The sequence below is a fragment of the Durio zibethinus genome, chromosome 20 (genome assembly GCF_047325235.1).
Source record: "Durio zibethinus cultivar Kanyao isolate XHJ-2024 chromosome 20, ASM4732523v1, whole genome shotgun sequence".
Lineage (NCBI taxonomy): Eukaryota > Viridiplantae > Streptophyta > Magnoliopsida > Malvales > Malvaceae > Durio > Durio zibethinus.
In genome coordinates this window covers 1,620,089-1,637,226 of record NC_143181.1, presented here as the reverse complement: position 1 = coordinate 1,637,226, position 17,138 = coordinate 1,620,089, and the positions used below count along the sequence as shown (strand labels likewise).

General features: G+C 34.4%; 3 protein-coding genes and 1 pseudogene across 6 annotated transcripts; 1 reads left to right on the top strand and 3 right to left on the bottom strand.

The window, feature by feature from the left end:
- Positions 1 to 81: 81 nt before the first annotated feature.
- On the bottom strand, positions 82 to 2,841 carry LOC149513012 (uncharacterized). 3 transcript variants are annotated; one of them, XM_089749107.1, is made up of 4 exons: positions 2,259 to 2,830; positions 1,969 to 2,130; positions 942 to 1,834; positions 82 to 786 (listed from the first exon to the last, which is right to left on the bottom strand). In XM_089749107.1, the coding sequence occupies exons 3-4, from the start codon at positions 1,051 to 1,053 to the stop codon at positions 587 to 589; spliced, it is 312 nt and encodes a 103-aa protein (XP_089605233.1). In that variant the 5' UTR covers positions 1,054 to 1,834; positions 1,969 to 2,130; positions 2,259 to 2,830; the 3' UTR covers positions 82 to 586. The 3 variants fall into 3 exon arrangements, with proteins under 3 accessions (XP_089605233.1, XP_089605232.1, XP_089605231.1); XM_089749106.1 differs by lacking the exon at positions 82 to 786 and having other exon boundaries at positions 1,049 to 1,834; positions 2,259 to 2,841; XM_089749105.1 differs by lacking the exon at positions 82 to 786 and having other exon boundaries at positions 1,049 to 2,130; positions 2,259 to 2,841.
- A 5,139-nt stretch (positions 2,842 to 7,980) lies between these two features.
- On the top strand, positions 7,981 to 10,891 carry LOC111315340 (gamma carbonic anhydrase 1, mitochondrial-like). The gene is made up of 5 exons (XM_022916983.2): positions 7,981 to 8,196; positions 8,634 to 8,777; positions 9,644 to 9,769; positions 9,859 to 10,010; positions 10,374 to 10,891. The coding sequence occupies exons 1-5, from the start codon at positions 8,082 to 8,084 to the stop codon at positions 10,656 to 10,658; spliced, it is 822 nt and encodes a 273-aa protein (XP_022772718.2). The 5' UTR covers positions 7,981 to 8,081; the 3' UTR covers positions 10,659 to 10,891.
- A 458-nt stretch (positions 10,892 to 11,349) lies between these two features.
- On the bottom strand, positions 11,350 to 12,866 carry LOC111315341 (proteasome subunit alpha type-1-B-like). The gene is made up of 2 exons (XM_022916984.2): positions 12,338 to 12,866; positions 11,350 to 11,964 (listed from the first exon to the last, which is right to left on the bottom strand). The coding sequence occupies exons 1-2, from the start codon at positions 12,686 to 12,688 to the stop codon at positions 11,494 to 11,496; spliced, it is 822 nt and encodes a 273-aa protein (XP_022772719.1). The 5' UTR covers positions 12,689 to 12,866; the 3' UTR covers positions 11,350 to 11,493.
- A 158-nt stretch (positions 12,867 to 13,024) lies between these two features.
- On the bottom strand, positions 13,025 to 15,410 carry LOC111315342 (ornithine transcarbamylase, chloroplastic-like; annotated as a pseudogene). The gene is made up of 5 exons (XR_016330603.1): positions 15,165 to 15,410; positions 14,578 to 14,912; positions 14,260 to 14,392; positions 13,901 to 14,158; positions 13,025 to 13,407 (listed from the first exon to the last, which is right to left on the bottom strand). The product of XR_016330603.1 is annotated as an ornithine transcarbamylase, chloroplastic-like (transcript).
- Between the last annotated feature and the right edge of the window lie 1,728 nt (positions 15,411 to 17,138).

Genomic DNA, 17,138 nt, shown 5'->3' with positions numbered 1-17,138 from the left:
ATCGTAAATAGGAGACTTGTGTAAACTGAAAGAGAAGGTCTGATTCCTCACAGTCACAGCCAAACCAACTACGTTGCAGAGTTCTCTTGATTAATTTCGCAACGGTAGTATAATTTTGCGGCTATCTCAATTCATCCCCTAGCACCTTGTGCTCCAATATGAAGGTTCCTGATGATTAAAAAGATCGATGGCGCTGATGGTCTCTGATTAACAAAATATATCTTGAAAACTTCATTCGAATTGGTAGTTAGAACTTCCAAATCATCTGTCAGCTTCCTCAACTAACATAAAATCCCTCGTTAAACTAAAGTATTTTTTCCTTCACCTGCTCTACCCAGTTTCTTCATAATCAATTTATCTACCTCTATTAATCAACTTTCACAAGAAAGAAACATTTAAAAAAAAAAAACAATAAATATGTAAATTTTTGTGCAGTTGGTTTCTGTGTACATGTTTTCTTTCAGTAAATGACTTGACAAACGTTAACCTGATAAACTTGAGTTCTTGTATCAAAGGATTTGCTTAAAGTATAAAAAAAAAGGTGGGATTGCAAACCTACACTTTCTCGGAAGGTTTATCATTGAATTTAGCTGATCCTGATCAACAGTCCCATTCCTTTTTGAAATACTTTATTGACACAGCTTTCAAATTCCTGAAGCCAGCTCCAATTCTGGTTCTCATTTGTGGGTGCTGCTTCCAATTGAGTAGAAGATATGGTTTCATTGCTTTCTTGTTTCACTCCATATCCAATCATTTTCCTATCCTTTATCCCCTCACTTTTCTGACCTGCAAAATATAAAACAAACAAAGTCAACAAAACATTTGAACAAAATATTAAAATAAGAAAGGAGAAATGCCGATTCTTCAACCAGAAAACAGTATCAGACGTGAAAACCAGGGAGGGAATAAAGAAAAGAGTGAAAGAAGCATTCAGCTCTTACCATTCAATTCGAAGTTGGGTTTGGAGGACTCTGACCAGAGAACAAGGGTAGGAGTGATAATCGTAAGAGCAGCCCAGAAGAAGAATATCACGACAAAGGTTCTCCCACTCATTTTTCTAGGGAATAATGATTCAGTTTTGATCAGTCGGGGGAGAGCTTTAATGTAGAGACAGGCACAAAACCTTTAACAAATTAGCTGGCCAAGTGGCCCTATTTAAGGAACAATGTTATTCTAAAACTTAATACTAATATTCAAATTGTAATATTATTTTCCTAAACTATTCAAAGTCAATTACAAACAACAAACTTATGGAGATTACTGTGGTTCAGTTGTTGGAGAGTTGTTACTCAAGACGTGTGTGCATGATTAGGCATCCATCTGGCATATGGATATCATCCCCTAAGTCAATTTTCTCAAGGCTGCCCCTGCACTCAGTTTACAACTACCATTGAGAACCTGATAATTGACAACTTAAATAATTTAAAGCATCAAATATTGAGTTCTCAAGCTTAACACATTGGCCTCGGCCAACCCTTCTTTACAGCATGGATCAAGCCAATATCAGGTCAACAAACAACTATGCAAGCAAAATTACGCGAAAAACGGGCCAACACCTCAAACAGTAAATACATGGGAAGAAGCTTGGAGAAAGAAAAATTAACTGATTTTGACATGGAACATTATTGACCATGCAGATTCCATCATCATAAAAAAAAAAAATCAGAATTTCCAACATATGTACGTGATTGACGACTCTTCCTCCTAACATCTAAAAGCAAGAAAGATGGAAGGCAGCAAATTTGTGTTTCTTCTCCAACCGGAAAAGGATGTCGACAAGCTTCAGTCCATCGTTAAACCCATGCCACTGGCAGCGGTCTTCTTCCTAGTATACCTTTGTTGAAACCCAAACGGAACAAGTTAATATTATATTCCAATGATAGAAGTTTTACTACAAATTTCAAAGGAGGGAGTGTGAGGAAACAACAGAATCAAATACGGTGATTAAAACAAATTTCAAGCTCTGACCTGTTTCACTGTGCTGATGGGAACGTATTTATACTTGATCATGTGCATTATCTGACGCTTCATCTTGAGGACAAACAGAACAATCCAATAGCAGAGTGATATGGGCCAAAATACAGGAACATCAAATATAGAAAAGAAAGTCATCGAGAAGGCCGTGCAGACCTGAAATCACAAAAACAAAGAAAAGCGTGCATTCCAATGATAGAAGTTTTACCACAAATTTCAAAGGAGGAAGTGTGAAGAAACAACAGAATCAAATATGGTGATTTAAACAAATTCCAAGCTCTGACCTGCTTCACTATGCTGATGGGAACGTATTTATACTTGATCATCTGCATTATCTGACGCTTCATCTTGAGGACAAACAGAACAATCCAACAGCAGAGTAATATGGGCCAAATCAGGAACATCAAATACAGAAAAGAACGTCTTCGAGAAGGCCATGCGGACCTGAAATCACAAAAACAAAGAAAAGCAAGTCCCTTTTGAGCCAGCATAATTCCCGAGAACTGTACTAAGAGAAAGTTCCATGACAAACGTAAAACAGAACAGATGGGGTGCTCTGAAACAGTGCTTATAGCAAAATCAAAGATAATTCATTCATGAAAATAAAGTAATTCTATGTATATATGACGCTCCATCCAGTACCTCGAGTTCAGGATAAACTTTAGGCGACAAAAAACCAATTAACAGATTCAAGATATAAATTCCAAGGCCATAGGATACGATATAAAAGCCTTGCACAAAGTAAACGCGTAGAACGTAAACGGCTGCAATGGCAAGAGTTACAACCCATCTTTCTGTGACATGTGGCGTGGACCGATCCAATTAGTAATGAAATATCCGAGAGAAATCGCTCTTCCACTTCGGTATTGGGGCCGAACCCATGGCGCCTCGTCCCCTAATCCTTCCATTTGAAATTAATTATATTCTTACTAATACCCCTTAAAAATGAAAAGAGTTTTTTCCTCAACTAAGGCTCTCATTAATATTATTTACTAAATTAGAGTAGTTTTAAACTTAATTCCATAAAAAAAGGTATTTTGAACATATGGACTCCATATCAGACAAAAAATAAAAATGTTTAATTAATTATAGTTTTACCAACAATTCAATTGAAGAGATGGGATTCGAAGCTTATCTCTGTTCATAAAGCTCTAAGAATCAAAGTAAGGTGAGATTAAAAATTTATCTTTATTTAGAATGAAAATCAAGAAAGATGGAGCATTGAAATCCAATTGCTTATAATGATTTCATATTTTCATTGTCATCAAAAAAGATGAGGAGAATCATTCAAACAATCTTGCCGAGCACTTTTGTATGTGCACATTTTGGCAATATTTATGCCATTTATCAATCTTTAAACTTTTGTGATTGAAAGCATCATCAAGTTTGTCGAAATGGAAGGCAGAGACACAGTTTGCGACACTTTCTTCCATCCTTTTCCCAAAGAGAAAAGAGGTTCAAAATGGAAGAGGATTGGACCCATGTCTAAGTTTAACTCATGCTTTTTGGCTGACCAAGATTTCAACATAAATCTAGCATCCCCCGCCATAGCTGTCCAATCCCTTACTCTTAATAAAAAAACATCCCGAAGAAGGAAAGAACATCCTGTCATCAGCTCCCCTGGAATCTTGGCATCAATTAAAGAGATGTTGGTTTCTAAGCTTTAAAGAGATGTGGGTTTTTATGGTTCAAGCAAGCATTCTGTGCATTGTGCGCATTGTGCAATTCAGATCATTTCGGTTAACAGGTTTTGAGATCTATTTTACCATAGAATATTTACCAAATTGAACAGACATGAATTTCTGAGTCAAGACATGCACTTTTGATTTTTTTTTTTTTTTCACTTTACTTTCTCAATATTTTGTTTATTGAAACTACTAATTTATTCCTAACCGATGTCATTTTTGCTGGGAGAAGAAAAAAGTGAAAAAGATATGAAGATGGTCAAAGACTGGACTTCCATGTAGTTAGAGAAGGGGAGGATCGGCGAAAAAGAGTGACATGGAATTATTTTGCTCACGTGGAATTTAGTTGTACAACACTATAGGCTTTTGGAAATAAAGTTTAAAAGCACCCCATTTAAGGAAATAAGATTACAAAATACCTTTGTTTAGGAAAAAACTCTAAAATTGAAAGGCCATAAGGATCAAAATTTAGAAAATTATATCAAATGCTAACAACAAATACAAGCATTTCAAAAAAAGGGAGAGGGAATTAAGGGTTACCTTTGATTGATGATGGAATTAAGGTTTAATTACGAGAGATCTAATGATGGTAAGAAGATTTTTATGGATCTGCTGATTTTCACGAAAATAAGAAACAAGAAAAGGACAAAATTGCAGGCAGTTTACCGTTACACGGTTTGTGCCAAGGGTATGCATCAAAACGCACCGTCGTGACGACGTTTTGGTTAAAACGTTCCCGTTTTGGCTTTTACTTTACCCATGTGCTTGATTTTTCTTTGTTCTTCTTTTTTGAGTATGTTTATTTGTTTGCTTTAAAAAAAAAAAATACAGTATTTAGATTAAAAAATTAGGGCCCTTTCAGTTTAGAATATGTTTTCCATTCCCATTTTTAACTAAATTTTAAAATTTGGAAACTTAAAATCTCATATGGAGTTCGTTTTCGATATATTAATAGTAAATTTTTAATTTTATAACAAAAAATAATTTTATAAAATCTCATTTGTTTTATTTTTTTAATTTTTTTAATATATACGTCATCTTATCAATCCCATTAATGAATTTTAAAAATTTTAAAGATATTTTTTTAAAATAAAGATTGTAATTTCTAAAAAATATATAAAAAAATTTGTTGCCATTAATTCATTTAAGGTAAATAATGTAAAGAGATGGAAAATTGAAGATATTTCAAAAAAAAAAAACACTAAATAAAAATCTTTTTATTAATAATACTAGTGCGGATACTCCGCTTAGCTTGGTTTGTTACAATATTATTTAGTATTTTTATTAAATTAGATTTTGATAGAATTAAAATTAATAAAGTTAAAAAATAAGAACTTAAAATTTTTTAAAGAAATATAAACAGTTAATATAAACTATTCATTCAGAATCAAACCAATGAGAACCAAAAAATAAATTCATTTCAGTTGCCTGCATTCACAATGGTGGGACCAGAAAAGTAATTGAACTCCTCAAAAATTGGTTTCTGCATTGTTGAAGCAGAATCAAGTGTGTGCATCTTTTGAGTCATCAATGAATTGGACATAGAGATGCTTCTAAAGAAAAGTAATTATGTCCAAGTCATTGTAAAGAACAACAATTGTAGCAACCATGATGAGCACACACAAAGCCCTTCACGAGCACATGAGAATATAGGCTTAACCTTGGAACAACTTGCCCTTTTGCTAAAACCCCCAGCTGTTATTCTAGTGTTTGCTAATTCACTACTACCTTCAAGATGCGGCAGTCCAACAATTTTTGGGTTCTCAATGTTAAGTCCTCAATGTTATGGATAATTACAGTTCTGATATCATTTGTTGAATAAAAAAAATTTTAATCTAATCACACTAATAGAAGCAAAATCAAATAATAAATTAAACACACAAAAAATAATAATTTAACGTAATTCAATTTAATTGATCTACATCCACGGATAAAAAATAAGATCTACTAATTGTAGAGAATTACAAATATACATCAAAACATATCAACTATTCAATAATCAATATCCATAGACCCTCTTAATCTGTCTTATTGAATATTCTCAACCTAAATAAATACATATCTACGTGTATTTTTTTAATACAACCGAACACATACTCATATATACCTACACATTATACCTATTTAGACCTTCTTAATCTCATTTAGTCTACTTATAAACAAATATATATACCTATAAGACATAAATCTTTAGTAATCTTATGAGGTATCTATCCCATAAAATCCTACAACTCTCTTACATATTTTTTTCATATATAATCATATAAACCTACATATAAAGAATCCATTTTCTTTTAGAATTCTTATTCTACAAGTCAAACTTGCCTATTAAGAATAAATTTTCTTTTAGAATTTTTTTTCTGTAAATTAAACTTGCCTATTAAGAATCTATTTCCTCTTATAATTATTCTTCTGCAAGTTAAACTTGCCTATTAAAAATCTTCTTTCTCTTAGAATTCTTCTTTTACAAGTCTTCTTGTTCATCAAGCAATATCTAATCAATCCTAAATAAATCTTTTACGAAATTTGAGTTATTATTCCTAATAATCTTCACTTTGACTCAAATTTCATTAATCATCAATATTCAAGTTAAATATGCTTGACTCCACCTGTAATGAAAGTCTTATACTCATCTTCTCTTATGTGTCTTTAGCCTTCAGCAAACTGATTCTCAAAACACGAGCTCGAACTTCTTCCTTGAATCGAGCTTCTCTAAGTTTGTCTCTTCTCATGTTTTAAACCATGTTCTTCTCACATCTTTAACCTTCAGCTCTTATCACGTCTTGAACCTACGGCTCTGATACCACTTGTTAGAGATTACCACAGTTTTAATACCACTTATTAAAAAATCAACACGCACACATAGTACCCATACATAAAATAACAAGCTCAAATTAAAATTAAAAATACACAAATATATTTATTTCAGCCTAACTCAAAATGAGTTATTTCAAATCAAATCTATTAATAAATAAATCTTTATAATTGTTAGACTCTTAAAATGAGAAAAATTTTCAAAAACTTTTTAATTAAAACTTAATCCAAAATTTAATTACATTCTTTTAATAATTTATTCACTTAACTATTATCTTGATGTTTAATTATATAAGATTACAAAACAAAAATCAAAATATCTTATTTATAAAAAGAAAACATCTTATACTTTTACTAAAATTTCCATATAAAATATAAAATAAATTCAAAATTTTATAATTATCAATTTAAAATTATGGAATTCAAAATAAATTTCAATACTCAAAAGCTTCAACTGCATTTTCAACAAACAACATTGCTTATAAAATTATTAGAATAAACGATCTTTGCAAACGCATTGCAGCAGCTTCATCAACACCAAAATAATTAAAGAAATCCTCTAATATTAGTCTTGGAGATTTCGACTCCACCAATCTTCTTAGAATATCAAAAGGCTGATTGAAAACCACTTTTATAATGCCCATGGTACTAAAAAAACAATTATCCTCCTTAGCAATATATGCTGGGTTGAAAGGTCAGATCTAGCCCATAGCTTTCCCCAGGCCTTTTCAGAAGATTCTGCTAGGTTGTCCAACTGCAAATTTCAAGCTAGAAATATAACGATAACACTATGGCGGTTGTTTCTGATAAAGGAAGAACATTTGCCCCAAAAGAGCATTCGGCCTTTAATAGTCAAGGAAGAAGTAGATTCTTTTAAGGCTCAGGAACTTCTAGCACTTGCTCCTAGACCACCTGACTGAAATGACTTTGAGGTTGCGTTCTTACATACAATGAGCAGAGAACACATGGTGGTGACGAATAAAAAATGACAACAATTCTAGCAAAATAGTATGTCGTTTCCACTTTTAGTAAGTTGTCAAATGTAAACCATCTATAACATTTATAAAATAGCAACAGAAAAATACTAAGGCATTTGATTCGAAGAAATTTATGTTTTTTTTCTTAATTTTATTAATTAATATTTAATTTTAGCGTTTAATTCAAAATAAAAATTATTTTCATTTATAAAAAGAAACAATCATGTATCAATTGAGATGTTAACAATTGTTCTAAAAGATTAAAAACTCAAAACAATCACAACATGACTCTTCAAACCACAATTCAATTAAAAAATCTAACACGTGTCAATAAAAAATTATTAAAAAGAACAGGTGTCGAGCAAAGGATCCTTGGATCCTTTTAATCTAAAGTATTGATAATTTAACATAAAAGAAAAAGCAACAGCCCAATTGTCATGAGCCCAATTTCATACTCAGAACCAGTAGCGAAAACGAAAAGTTGGGCTGATGGAGGCCCAGACGATTTAAACTACCACTACTCCATCGTTTCTCCATTTCAAGCTTTGTTTCCCAATCACACACCGACCTGGGAACTCCCGACTCACTGCAAACTCACCGATCAAAACTTTTCCAAAAGAAAAGCTGAAAGATGGGAAGTCTAGGGAAAGCCATATACGCCGTCGGATTTTGGATTCGCGAGACTGGCCAAGCCCTCGATCGCCTCGGGTGTCGCCTCCAAGGCAACTACTTATTTCAAGAGCAACGTGAGTTTTATCCATTTCTTCGCTTCTTTTCTTTTCCCTCTTCAACCTATATTCTTGAGCTTTTCCCTCTGCTAATGCTAAATCAAATAAGGATTGAATGTGTAGTGATTTTCAGCAGATTCCATACCAAATAATTTGTATTTTTTTTCATTTCATAGCTATCACCTATCATTTTCTTTTATATTGTTCTTGAACTATTAGCTTACTACGTATAAAACATGAAGTCTAGTTATGGAGGATAAAATTAGGGTTTTTCCTTTGGCTAATTTCACTGGTTAATTGGTTGTTTACTTTTCTAATTTATGTGGAAATGCGGCTGCAATTTTCTTTTATTTGTTATCATTGCGTCTCGTGTTCGAATATTGGATTTTGTTTATGTTGCTTTAGCTTGCTTTCCGATATTGAGCTATGCATCTATCGAATTCTTGTTTTCTTAGTTTCTAGGCATCGGGCTCTGATGAACATATTTGATAAAGAACCTGTGGTTGACAAGGATGCATTTGTGGCCCCTAGCGCCTCTGTCATTGGTGATGTTCGGGTGGGAAGAGGATCATCTATTTGGTATGGATGTGTTTTAAGGGGTAAGATCCTCGCTTATACACACAATTTGGTGTTTCAGTTTGATTACTAAATTGTATGGGTCTAAACTAAATTGTGTTTTATTTTCTCTTGATGATGTAAGATATTGTCTTCCTGATATGCATTATTAATTCCTTAACTTTTTAGCTTTTCCTAAACAATGTATTGATTCACACAAGCAGGATGCTTCTAATTTGCACCTTATCCTTCACCTGATTCTTTTCATACCCAACTCCATTTGTTTCTCAAAACGTAAGAACACCCAAACTACATAAGATAGAAAACTTATTCTGCTGCAGAACAGGCCCACTGTTACTAGTATTTAATTCTTCTTAACTATAAAGTGAAACAGTTTATCTATATTATGAAGATAGGATATTTGGATTCTACTTTAAAGGTTTTTCATATGATTATTATTCTTGCCTCGTACATGAAGAAATGTCCTGTAGGTTTAATGCCTGCAGCCCTGTACCATATGTATGACTGAGGCCTCATTATTCCATTAAGAAATTTGAAAATTGATTTGCATGCATGCCTCGGCCTCATACCGCATAGCAAAGCCCTATTTTGTACAATGCAGGGTTAGGGCATCTCTCCTAAACAATTCATAGAAAAATTCCCCTTTTTTGTGATACTGTTTAATGCATAGGAGTATATTTTGATATTCAGTACCATATTTGAGGAGGAAGGTTTCTCAGATCAGCATCCTACCCCCGGTATCTTTCAACCACTGTGTACAGCAAGCTATAATTTTCTGTCCAATCTGAATTTGTTCAACTAGATTAAATTGTAGTTGTGTAGGTTTGGGCTATTTGACATTATATTTTGCTAGATTTGCTGATAATCATCCAAGTTTTTCCCTGAACAGGGGATGTCAACAGCATTAGTGTTGGATCTGGAACTAATATACAAGACAACTCCCTTGTGCATGTGGCAAAGTCTAATCTAAGTGGAAAAGTGCTACCAACCATAATTGGGGACAATGTTACTGTTGGTGAGTAAAATGGCGTCCGCCATAAATTTCATGTGAAATAAAAAGATCCTTTAGTCATAGTCTATTATTGAAACTTTTGAAACGAACAGGTCATAGTGCTGTTTTACATGGCTGTACTGTTGAGGATGAGGCATTTGTCGGCATGGGAGCAACACTTCTTGATGGTGTAGTTGTGGAGAAACATGGTATGGTTGCTGCTGGAGCCCTTGTCAGACAAAATACAAGGATCCCTACTGGGGAGGTAGTGTAAACTCTATTTCTTGGACTTTTTTCTTATGGCCATATTCTGGAACATCTTTGATGAACTTATTAATTTTTCTGTTTGTCAAAGACACTTTCATTTCCTATGCTATCATGTATGAATAAGAAAAATAAACTGGACACATGTATTAGAAGTTTGAAAACATAAAAAGAAATTGAAAATATATACTTAAATTCAGACAACATAAAGATAAAATAGGTGTGATGTTTCTTGTTGGTGACTAATATAATATATGATTTCTACTGCTTTCATTAATATTTTGAGCCATAAGGTGCTGAAAAAAGTACTTAAAATTTTTACTTAAGATGATGCCTATGTTCAATTAGTATTGGTTTTTAACAGGTGTGGGGAGGCAATCCTGCAAAGTTCCTGAGGAAGCTAACTGATGAAGAGAGATCATTTATTTCTCAATCAGCCACCAATTATACCAACCTTGCACAGGTACATGCAGCTGAGAATGCAAAGCCCTTCGACGAAATTGAATTTGAGAAAGTTCTCCGCAAGAAGTTTGCTCGTAGGGATGAAGAGTATGACTCAATGCTGGGCGTGGTACGTGAAACTCCCCCACAACTAATTCTTCCAGATAATGTCCTACCAGATAAAGAACGGAATTCTTCTCAAAAATAAAACTTTTTCACAAGTTTTTTCTTGTTTGCTTCATTCAAGCCTTGAGATTTGGAATCAAGGAATATTTGTTGTTTAGTGAAATTATATAGCAGAGGGATGATTTTCTTTCCCAATAATTCGGAACATGATTTTCTTTCCCTTTTAGCTTTAAGCTCTACTCTTTGTAGGTTACTCTGAGACTCGTTTCATAACCGGAGGAATCTATTTTAATGTCTAATGCTCCTTGTACCTAAGATGCTTAATTTTCTTGATGATTGTGATTTTGTACTCATACAAGTCATTCTTGACCCTGTACGATATAGCAAATACCATAGCTGGTTGGAAGTTGGTGTAGCAATTTCCATTACATGATCAGGAGGAAATGAAGAAGCCAGGGAGTTGGAAATTCTGGTTTCAGTAAGACATGGCGAAGATTTGAATCTATTTAAAGTCTAGTTTCAATTGGGCGACCAAGGAATTGAATACGTTTTAAGTTCAGCTCGCAAAAGTACCTACCATATGTCGTTTCATGTTTATGGGTATCTTTGTGCCCTTGATGCAAAATTTGAGTCAGTCACAAATCCTCATCTTCGCCCACTCCACCTTGGCGTTCCAAGAGACTTGCATCAAATTTCATTATTCGAAGTAGTGTAGTATCTTGAGTATAAATGTAAATGTAGTTTTAAGTTTCAGCTCAGGCTAGCATTCCATGTTTGCACCAAGGGAAAATGTAATTTGCATAAACAATCAGGAAATATCCAACACAATAATGTCTACCAGTGCCCAACTCAAATCAGCAAACACATGCTAGAAAACCTCATCTAAAGACAAGGGTGGCACGCAGGTTCTCACATTCTCAAATATCCATTGGTGCCACTCCTTCGTCAGCAGCAGCACCCTGCTCAGATGCAGCCTCCTGACCTGCGGCAGCATCAGGGTCGGTGGCAGGAACTTCTTGCTCTCCCGCAATCTCAAAGGCATCGATCATTTGTTGTACAGTTCCCTGATCCAAAATATGGAATGGCTCCCCAACCCCTACCACAGCAACTGTACATATTGAGCTTTTTAGAGCTTCTCCTTGAAGGGTCTCCCTTATTGCCATAAGAGCATCTTTGACCAAATCATCCCGAGGGGAGTCCACAAAGTTCTCAAACCTGCGTTCCAAGTATGTCTTTGCAGCTTGTGAGCGGGATCCAATGGCAAAAGCCTGGTACTCAAAGTAATTTCCACTTGGGCAGTTGTAGTAGAGATGAGCCCCAGATTCATCCAAGCCAGCCACCAACAGGCCAACACCATAAGGTCGTTTCCAAGAGCGTTGGGTGCAGACCTGCCACCAAACATAAGCATTTTCCCTATTTACTTACAGTTTCCACATTACTTGATCTATCAAGGTTTCCTACACTAGCCTTAAATGTGATCTAATTTTCATTGAGAACAGTATTCTTGTCAAGTCAATAACCATTTTTCTCTTCAATTTTGCAGTTTTATTATTTTAAAGCAATAGCCGCAGCCTTCATACTAGTCAAGACTACAATAGAGACAATTAGGGTTTAAAAGCATAAACAGTTTCCCATTTCTCCAAAAAACCCAAAAATTAACATCACCCATCAGTTCAACTACACTAAAGAAAAAGCTCAATTCTTCTTTTTTTTTTTTTAGAAAAAGTTTAAAGATTGGAGATTTTAAGAACTGAAAAAGACCTGGGCTTTATCGGCGAGTTGGACGACGAGTCGGCCCACAGGAAGAGGCGACTCGTACGTGAAGCTGTAGTTGATGCACTCATTTCGCATATACCTAGAGAGGACGCGGCCGTCTGCGGTAAGACCGGAGATGGCGACGCCAATGTGGTCGTCAACTTTGAAGATCTTCTTCTGGTGAGAAGACAACTCGGAGTTAGCCTTGTTGACGCAACCCAAGACCACATGGGTCTTGGATCTAAGCCCGATCGCCGCCGAACCCTGCTTCACGGCCTCCATCGCGTATTCAACTTGGAACAACCGCCCCGCTGGGCTCCATGTAGTCACGTCTGTATCGTACTGGTTCCTGAACATTTTCCTCTACGTCACCGTTCCGATTGCGAGCTTTCCTCCACTGAAAAACTTGCTTTTCCTCTCTCTCTGACTCTCTCTGGACTGTATTTGAAGACGGCTTTTCCTCTTTTCTTCTTCTTCAAGACAGAGAGAAGGGATCACCCAAGAAGAAAGGATGTCCCTTTAATGGTGCGGTTCTGCCCCGATAAATCTGACTTGGGTCACTCAACTAGTAAATGGGCATTTAGATAATGGCCTGTCAGGCTTGATCTTTGGATCCACGATAAGTAAATGGCCCGATGAAGCTGTAATATTGGGGAGGGATGTGGGGCGATGGCCTGAAATCATGGGCCATATTAAATTCTAATATTTGATAATTTAAACCAGAATTAAAAGTGTAAATGCCCTTACACCCATGAAACAAGCTAGAAACTCGTCTCACAAAAGATTGAGTTTGTATCTAAGCTGAAAACGGAATTTCTGAAGTAACATGCCAGAATTGGTTTTCATTTAAACATTGAAGCACTAGCCTTAAAGAATGCAAAATTGGCATGCAATCATAACCCAAGTAGATTAAGCATTATAGCATTCTGTGCATGCATGCGATTTTCTGCTTGTGGCAAGACAATGGAGTTTGGAGCCTCAATAACACCGTCAGTCAGTTCTACTCCTCTTTCAGCAGGCAAACAATGCATGAAATAAGCTTTGGGGCCTGCTATCTTCATAAGAGCTTCATTCACCTGCATTCGGTATGCAAATCAATCAGAACATACATATGATTGAGAATTGACCAACGAGACAAGAAATTTAGTGAGAAGCAAAATAATTCCATGGAGATTGGAAATGACATGTAACACAGCACATCAGATTTCAATGCTGAAGGTTGCTCCACTCTAGATTTAAACTATCAATAGATAAAAAAAAATGATTGACTATGAGAAGCAGCATGTTAACACTATGAAAACTGTATGTATAATACATAAATCTAATTAAATTCACACAAAGAGATCAATTATAATTCAGGCAGAGAAATTCTCGTTATAAATTTTTGAATAAAACATTATGGCTGGAAGAGGAAAGAGAAAAAAATCAAGGATCTGAGTTGTCCAATTAGAGATGGCATAGTTAAACCCAATATTTGCATCAATCAGGACTAGCAGCATGAACTAAATGAGTTTCCCTATCACTCAATGTTAATATCAATATATTGAAAGAAGTATGCTTGCATCATACCTGAAATCCTTGAAACACTTGGCGACGATAAGCAGCCTCTGCCTTTTGCCCCATGCTAGCCCACACATCTGAATATACAACATCAGCATCTTTGACTGCTTCCTTTGGATCATTTGTAATCTCAATCTTGCTGATCCCAGCTTGTTGTACCTTCTCAACAGTCTCTTTGTCAGCGACGCAGACAAAGTGGAAGGGCACAACTGCAGCCAGCAACAGCCAAGAGTGCACAATATTGCTTCCATCCCCGACATAGACAACCTGAAATTTGCATTCACATAAAACCAAGTTAACCATACAACCAGATATTAGATCCACAATATAGAAACTAGCAAACAAGGTGAAATAACAAGAAAAGACACCTTTGTTCCTTCCAACTGGCCAATGTCTTCAATAATTGTGAGCGCATCTGCTATTATTTGACAAGGGTGGTTGTAATCTTGTCAAGCCATTAACGACAGGTACAGTAGCAAATTTAGCCAAATCAAGAATGTCCTGCAAGAGAACAGATAAACAAGTTGCATCTTTAAGCACAAATTTTACAAAAATTAAATAATTCACGGTAAAAGATGCTTCAAATATGAAATATGAACTTTAAAGCAATCCTCTGCTCTCAAATATGGCATTCAAATAACACAACCCTTAGATATAATTACTTGAAAAAAAACTCACCATCACACCTGATGAGCAAAGACACGCGCCATAATGATGTCATTATAGCGAGATAAAACACGAGCAACATCACGAGTTTCCTCGCTCTTACCCATCTGGGTATCATTCGGTCCCAAACATAGAGCATGACCTCCGAACAAGTAAAAACCAGTCTCAAATTAAACCCGTGTCCTCATCGATGGCTTTGCAAAAATCATTGCCATAGTCTTCCCCTTAAATGGAACAAAGGGCCTATCTCCTGATTTTAGCAATGCCTTGACCTCTGCAGCCCTGACTAATATCTTCATTATTGTGGCTTTATCAAAGTCACTAATATGCAAAAAATCCCTCAATTTTCCTTTTGCTGCACAACAACAAACAAAAATGAAGAAAAGTACAATAAACTATGCAAATTCTAAGCAATTTGCGTATTCATTGCTATTATTTATCTAATGAACATTGTTATTATTAGGCAATAATTGAAGCAACATGCAAACCCCAATTCCAAGCGCAATCACCAAATTAACTTCACAATCGAATTGTGAGAAACTGCTCATCCAATATCGAAACAAATATAAATTAGTCAAAAGACTGAAAGAGAAAACAAAAAGAGAACCTGTCCCATTGACGGAAAAAGAAGGTAGTGACGTGGCGAAGGAGGCCTGGCAAGAGATATAGTTTCGGCGGATAGACGGAGGAGAAGCGAAGGAAATGCGAGAAAATCGGAGAGCTCCGCCAGAGAAGGAAGAGGAGGAGGAGGGGGTGGAAGAGAGAGGGAATTTGTGTGATCGGAATGTGCAGTGGCCGGCTATTGGCGCCATGGTTTTTGGTGGGAAGGAGAAACCGTTAAAATGTTAAAACGCAGTTGTAGAGGCAGGGTTGGCGCAAAGCCCAAAGAGCTGCTCAATTTAAACAGCTCATTGAAAAAAAAAATTGGCGATAATGGGCCGGCCCTTAATGGTCCTACACCTCAAATGGGTTTTGCCTGGACAAGTCCTGGCCCCACCATATGTATAAATGTAAATATTATATATTATTTATTATTAAACGAACCGAAAATAATTTTTAACTAAAAAAATACTATTATCTAAAAATATGAAAATATGTTATTCTTCTAATTAAAAAATTACTCTCCTTGGAATGAATTAAAATTTAAAAATCTTAAATTACATTAATCTAATTGAATCGAAAGTTAAGTCTTAATATTTTAATTAAAATTTATTATTATTATTTGTTAATAATGATTAACTTCATAGGGAGTAGAGAGTTTAAAATGAAGATTTAGCGGTGTTTGTTTTGGTACGAAGACGATGGTGACAGCAGTGAGTTTCATTGAATGATGGCTTCGGTCCAAAATCCTAACATTTAATACGACAGTGAGAGCGGTGACAATGATGGCTTTGGCCTCGCTTTCAGGCCTTACATTTAATTTTGAGGGGCTAAATAATATTATTTTTTATAAAATTTTATCATACTTATTAATATCAATATATATATGTATAAAAAATATATTAATAAAAAATGAGTATATAAAATTATAAAAGAAATATATTATTATAACAAACGTTTTAAAAATAACATAATTTTTAAATTAATAGTTGAATTACCAATTGTACAATCTTTCAATGATATATGAAATCTTTTTTAGTTTTTTTATAGTTTAAATTTGAAAAAAAAGAAAAACAAATCAATATCTTTTTATTGAAATAAATTATGGACTGATCGTTTAAAAATTATAAAAACAAGAAAATAAATATCTTTTTAAAATGAAGAAAAATTTGAGATTAAAAATCATTGGTGTTTTTTTAACTTTTAAAGTGATATTAATATCATTTTTTTGTTTAAAAATATTGCAAAATAATATAAGATAAGATCTAGATTAATTAAATGTAAAATATGATAAAGACGAGAAAATTGTTATTAGGTACAAAAAAAAAGAAAAATAGATCAACAGTCATGTGCTTGAAGAAAAACATACTTAATATTTGATTGGAGACTTAATATTGTTGAAAAAGCTGGAAAGCTTGAATCACATGATTGTGATTTAAAATAAAAATTTTTCATTTTAAAAATTTTAGAAAAATAATTAGTGGAAATAATAAAAAATAATAATAATGTGATTTTAACCCTTTTGAGTTGTAACGCACAAAATTAAATTGTGAAATCATAAAAAAATAAAAAAATATTAATATTTTTAGTTCGAAGGAATCAATTTAAATTTATTTAACCAAATATACATATATATATATATATATATATATATATATCAAAGGATTTCCAACTTTTTTGGCATACACTACGTCCAACGTTGGACAACCACTTCGTGATCGACTAGATTTTGCATAAGTGGGTCCCCAAACCCTTTATTTTAGTTAACCAAAACCAAAGCCATGAGCATGACATCAATGGTGGATATTTATTGTTTTTTCAGTAGGATCTCAAGAGTACTTTGTTACTCTTCAGATCTCAAAAAATTTTTTTCATTAGTGGTCAGAATAAGGATATACTCACATTCACTTTAGTGCTATCAGAATTGCTCTAACCTTTCATGATAGAAATATAATTCTTGTCTGTACCAGAATGGTCTTAT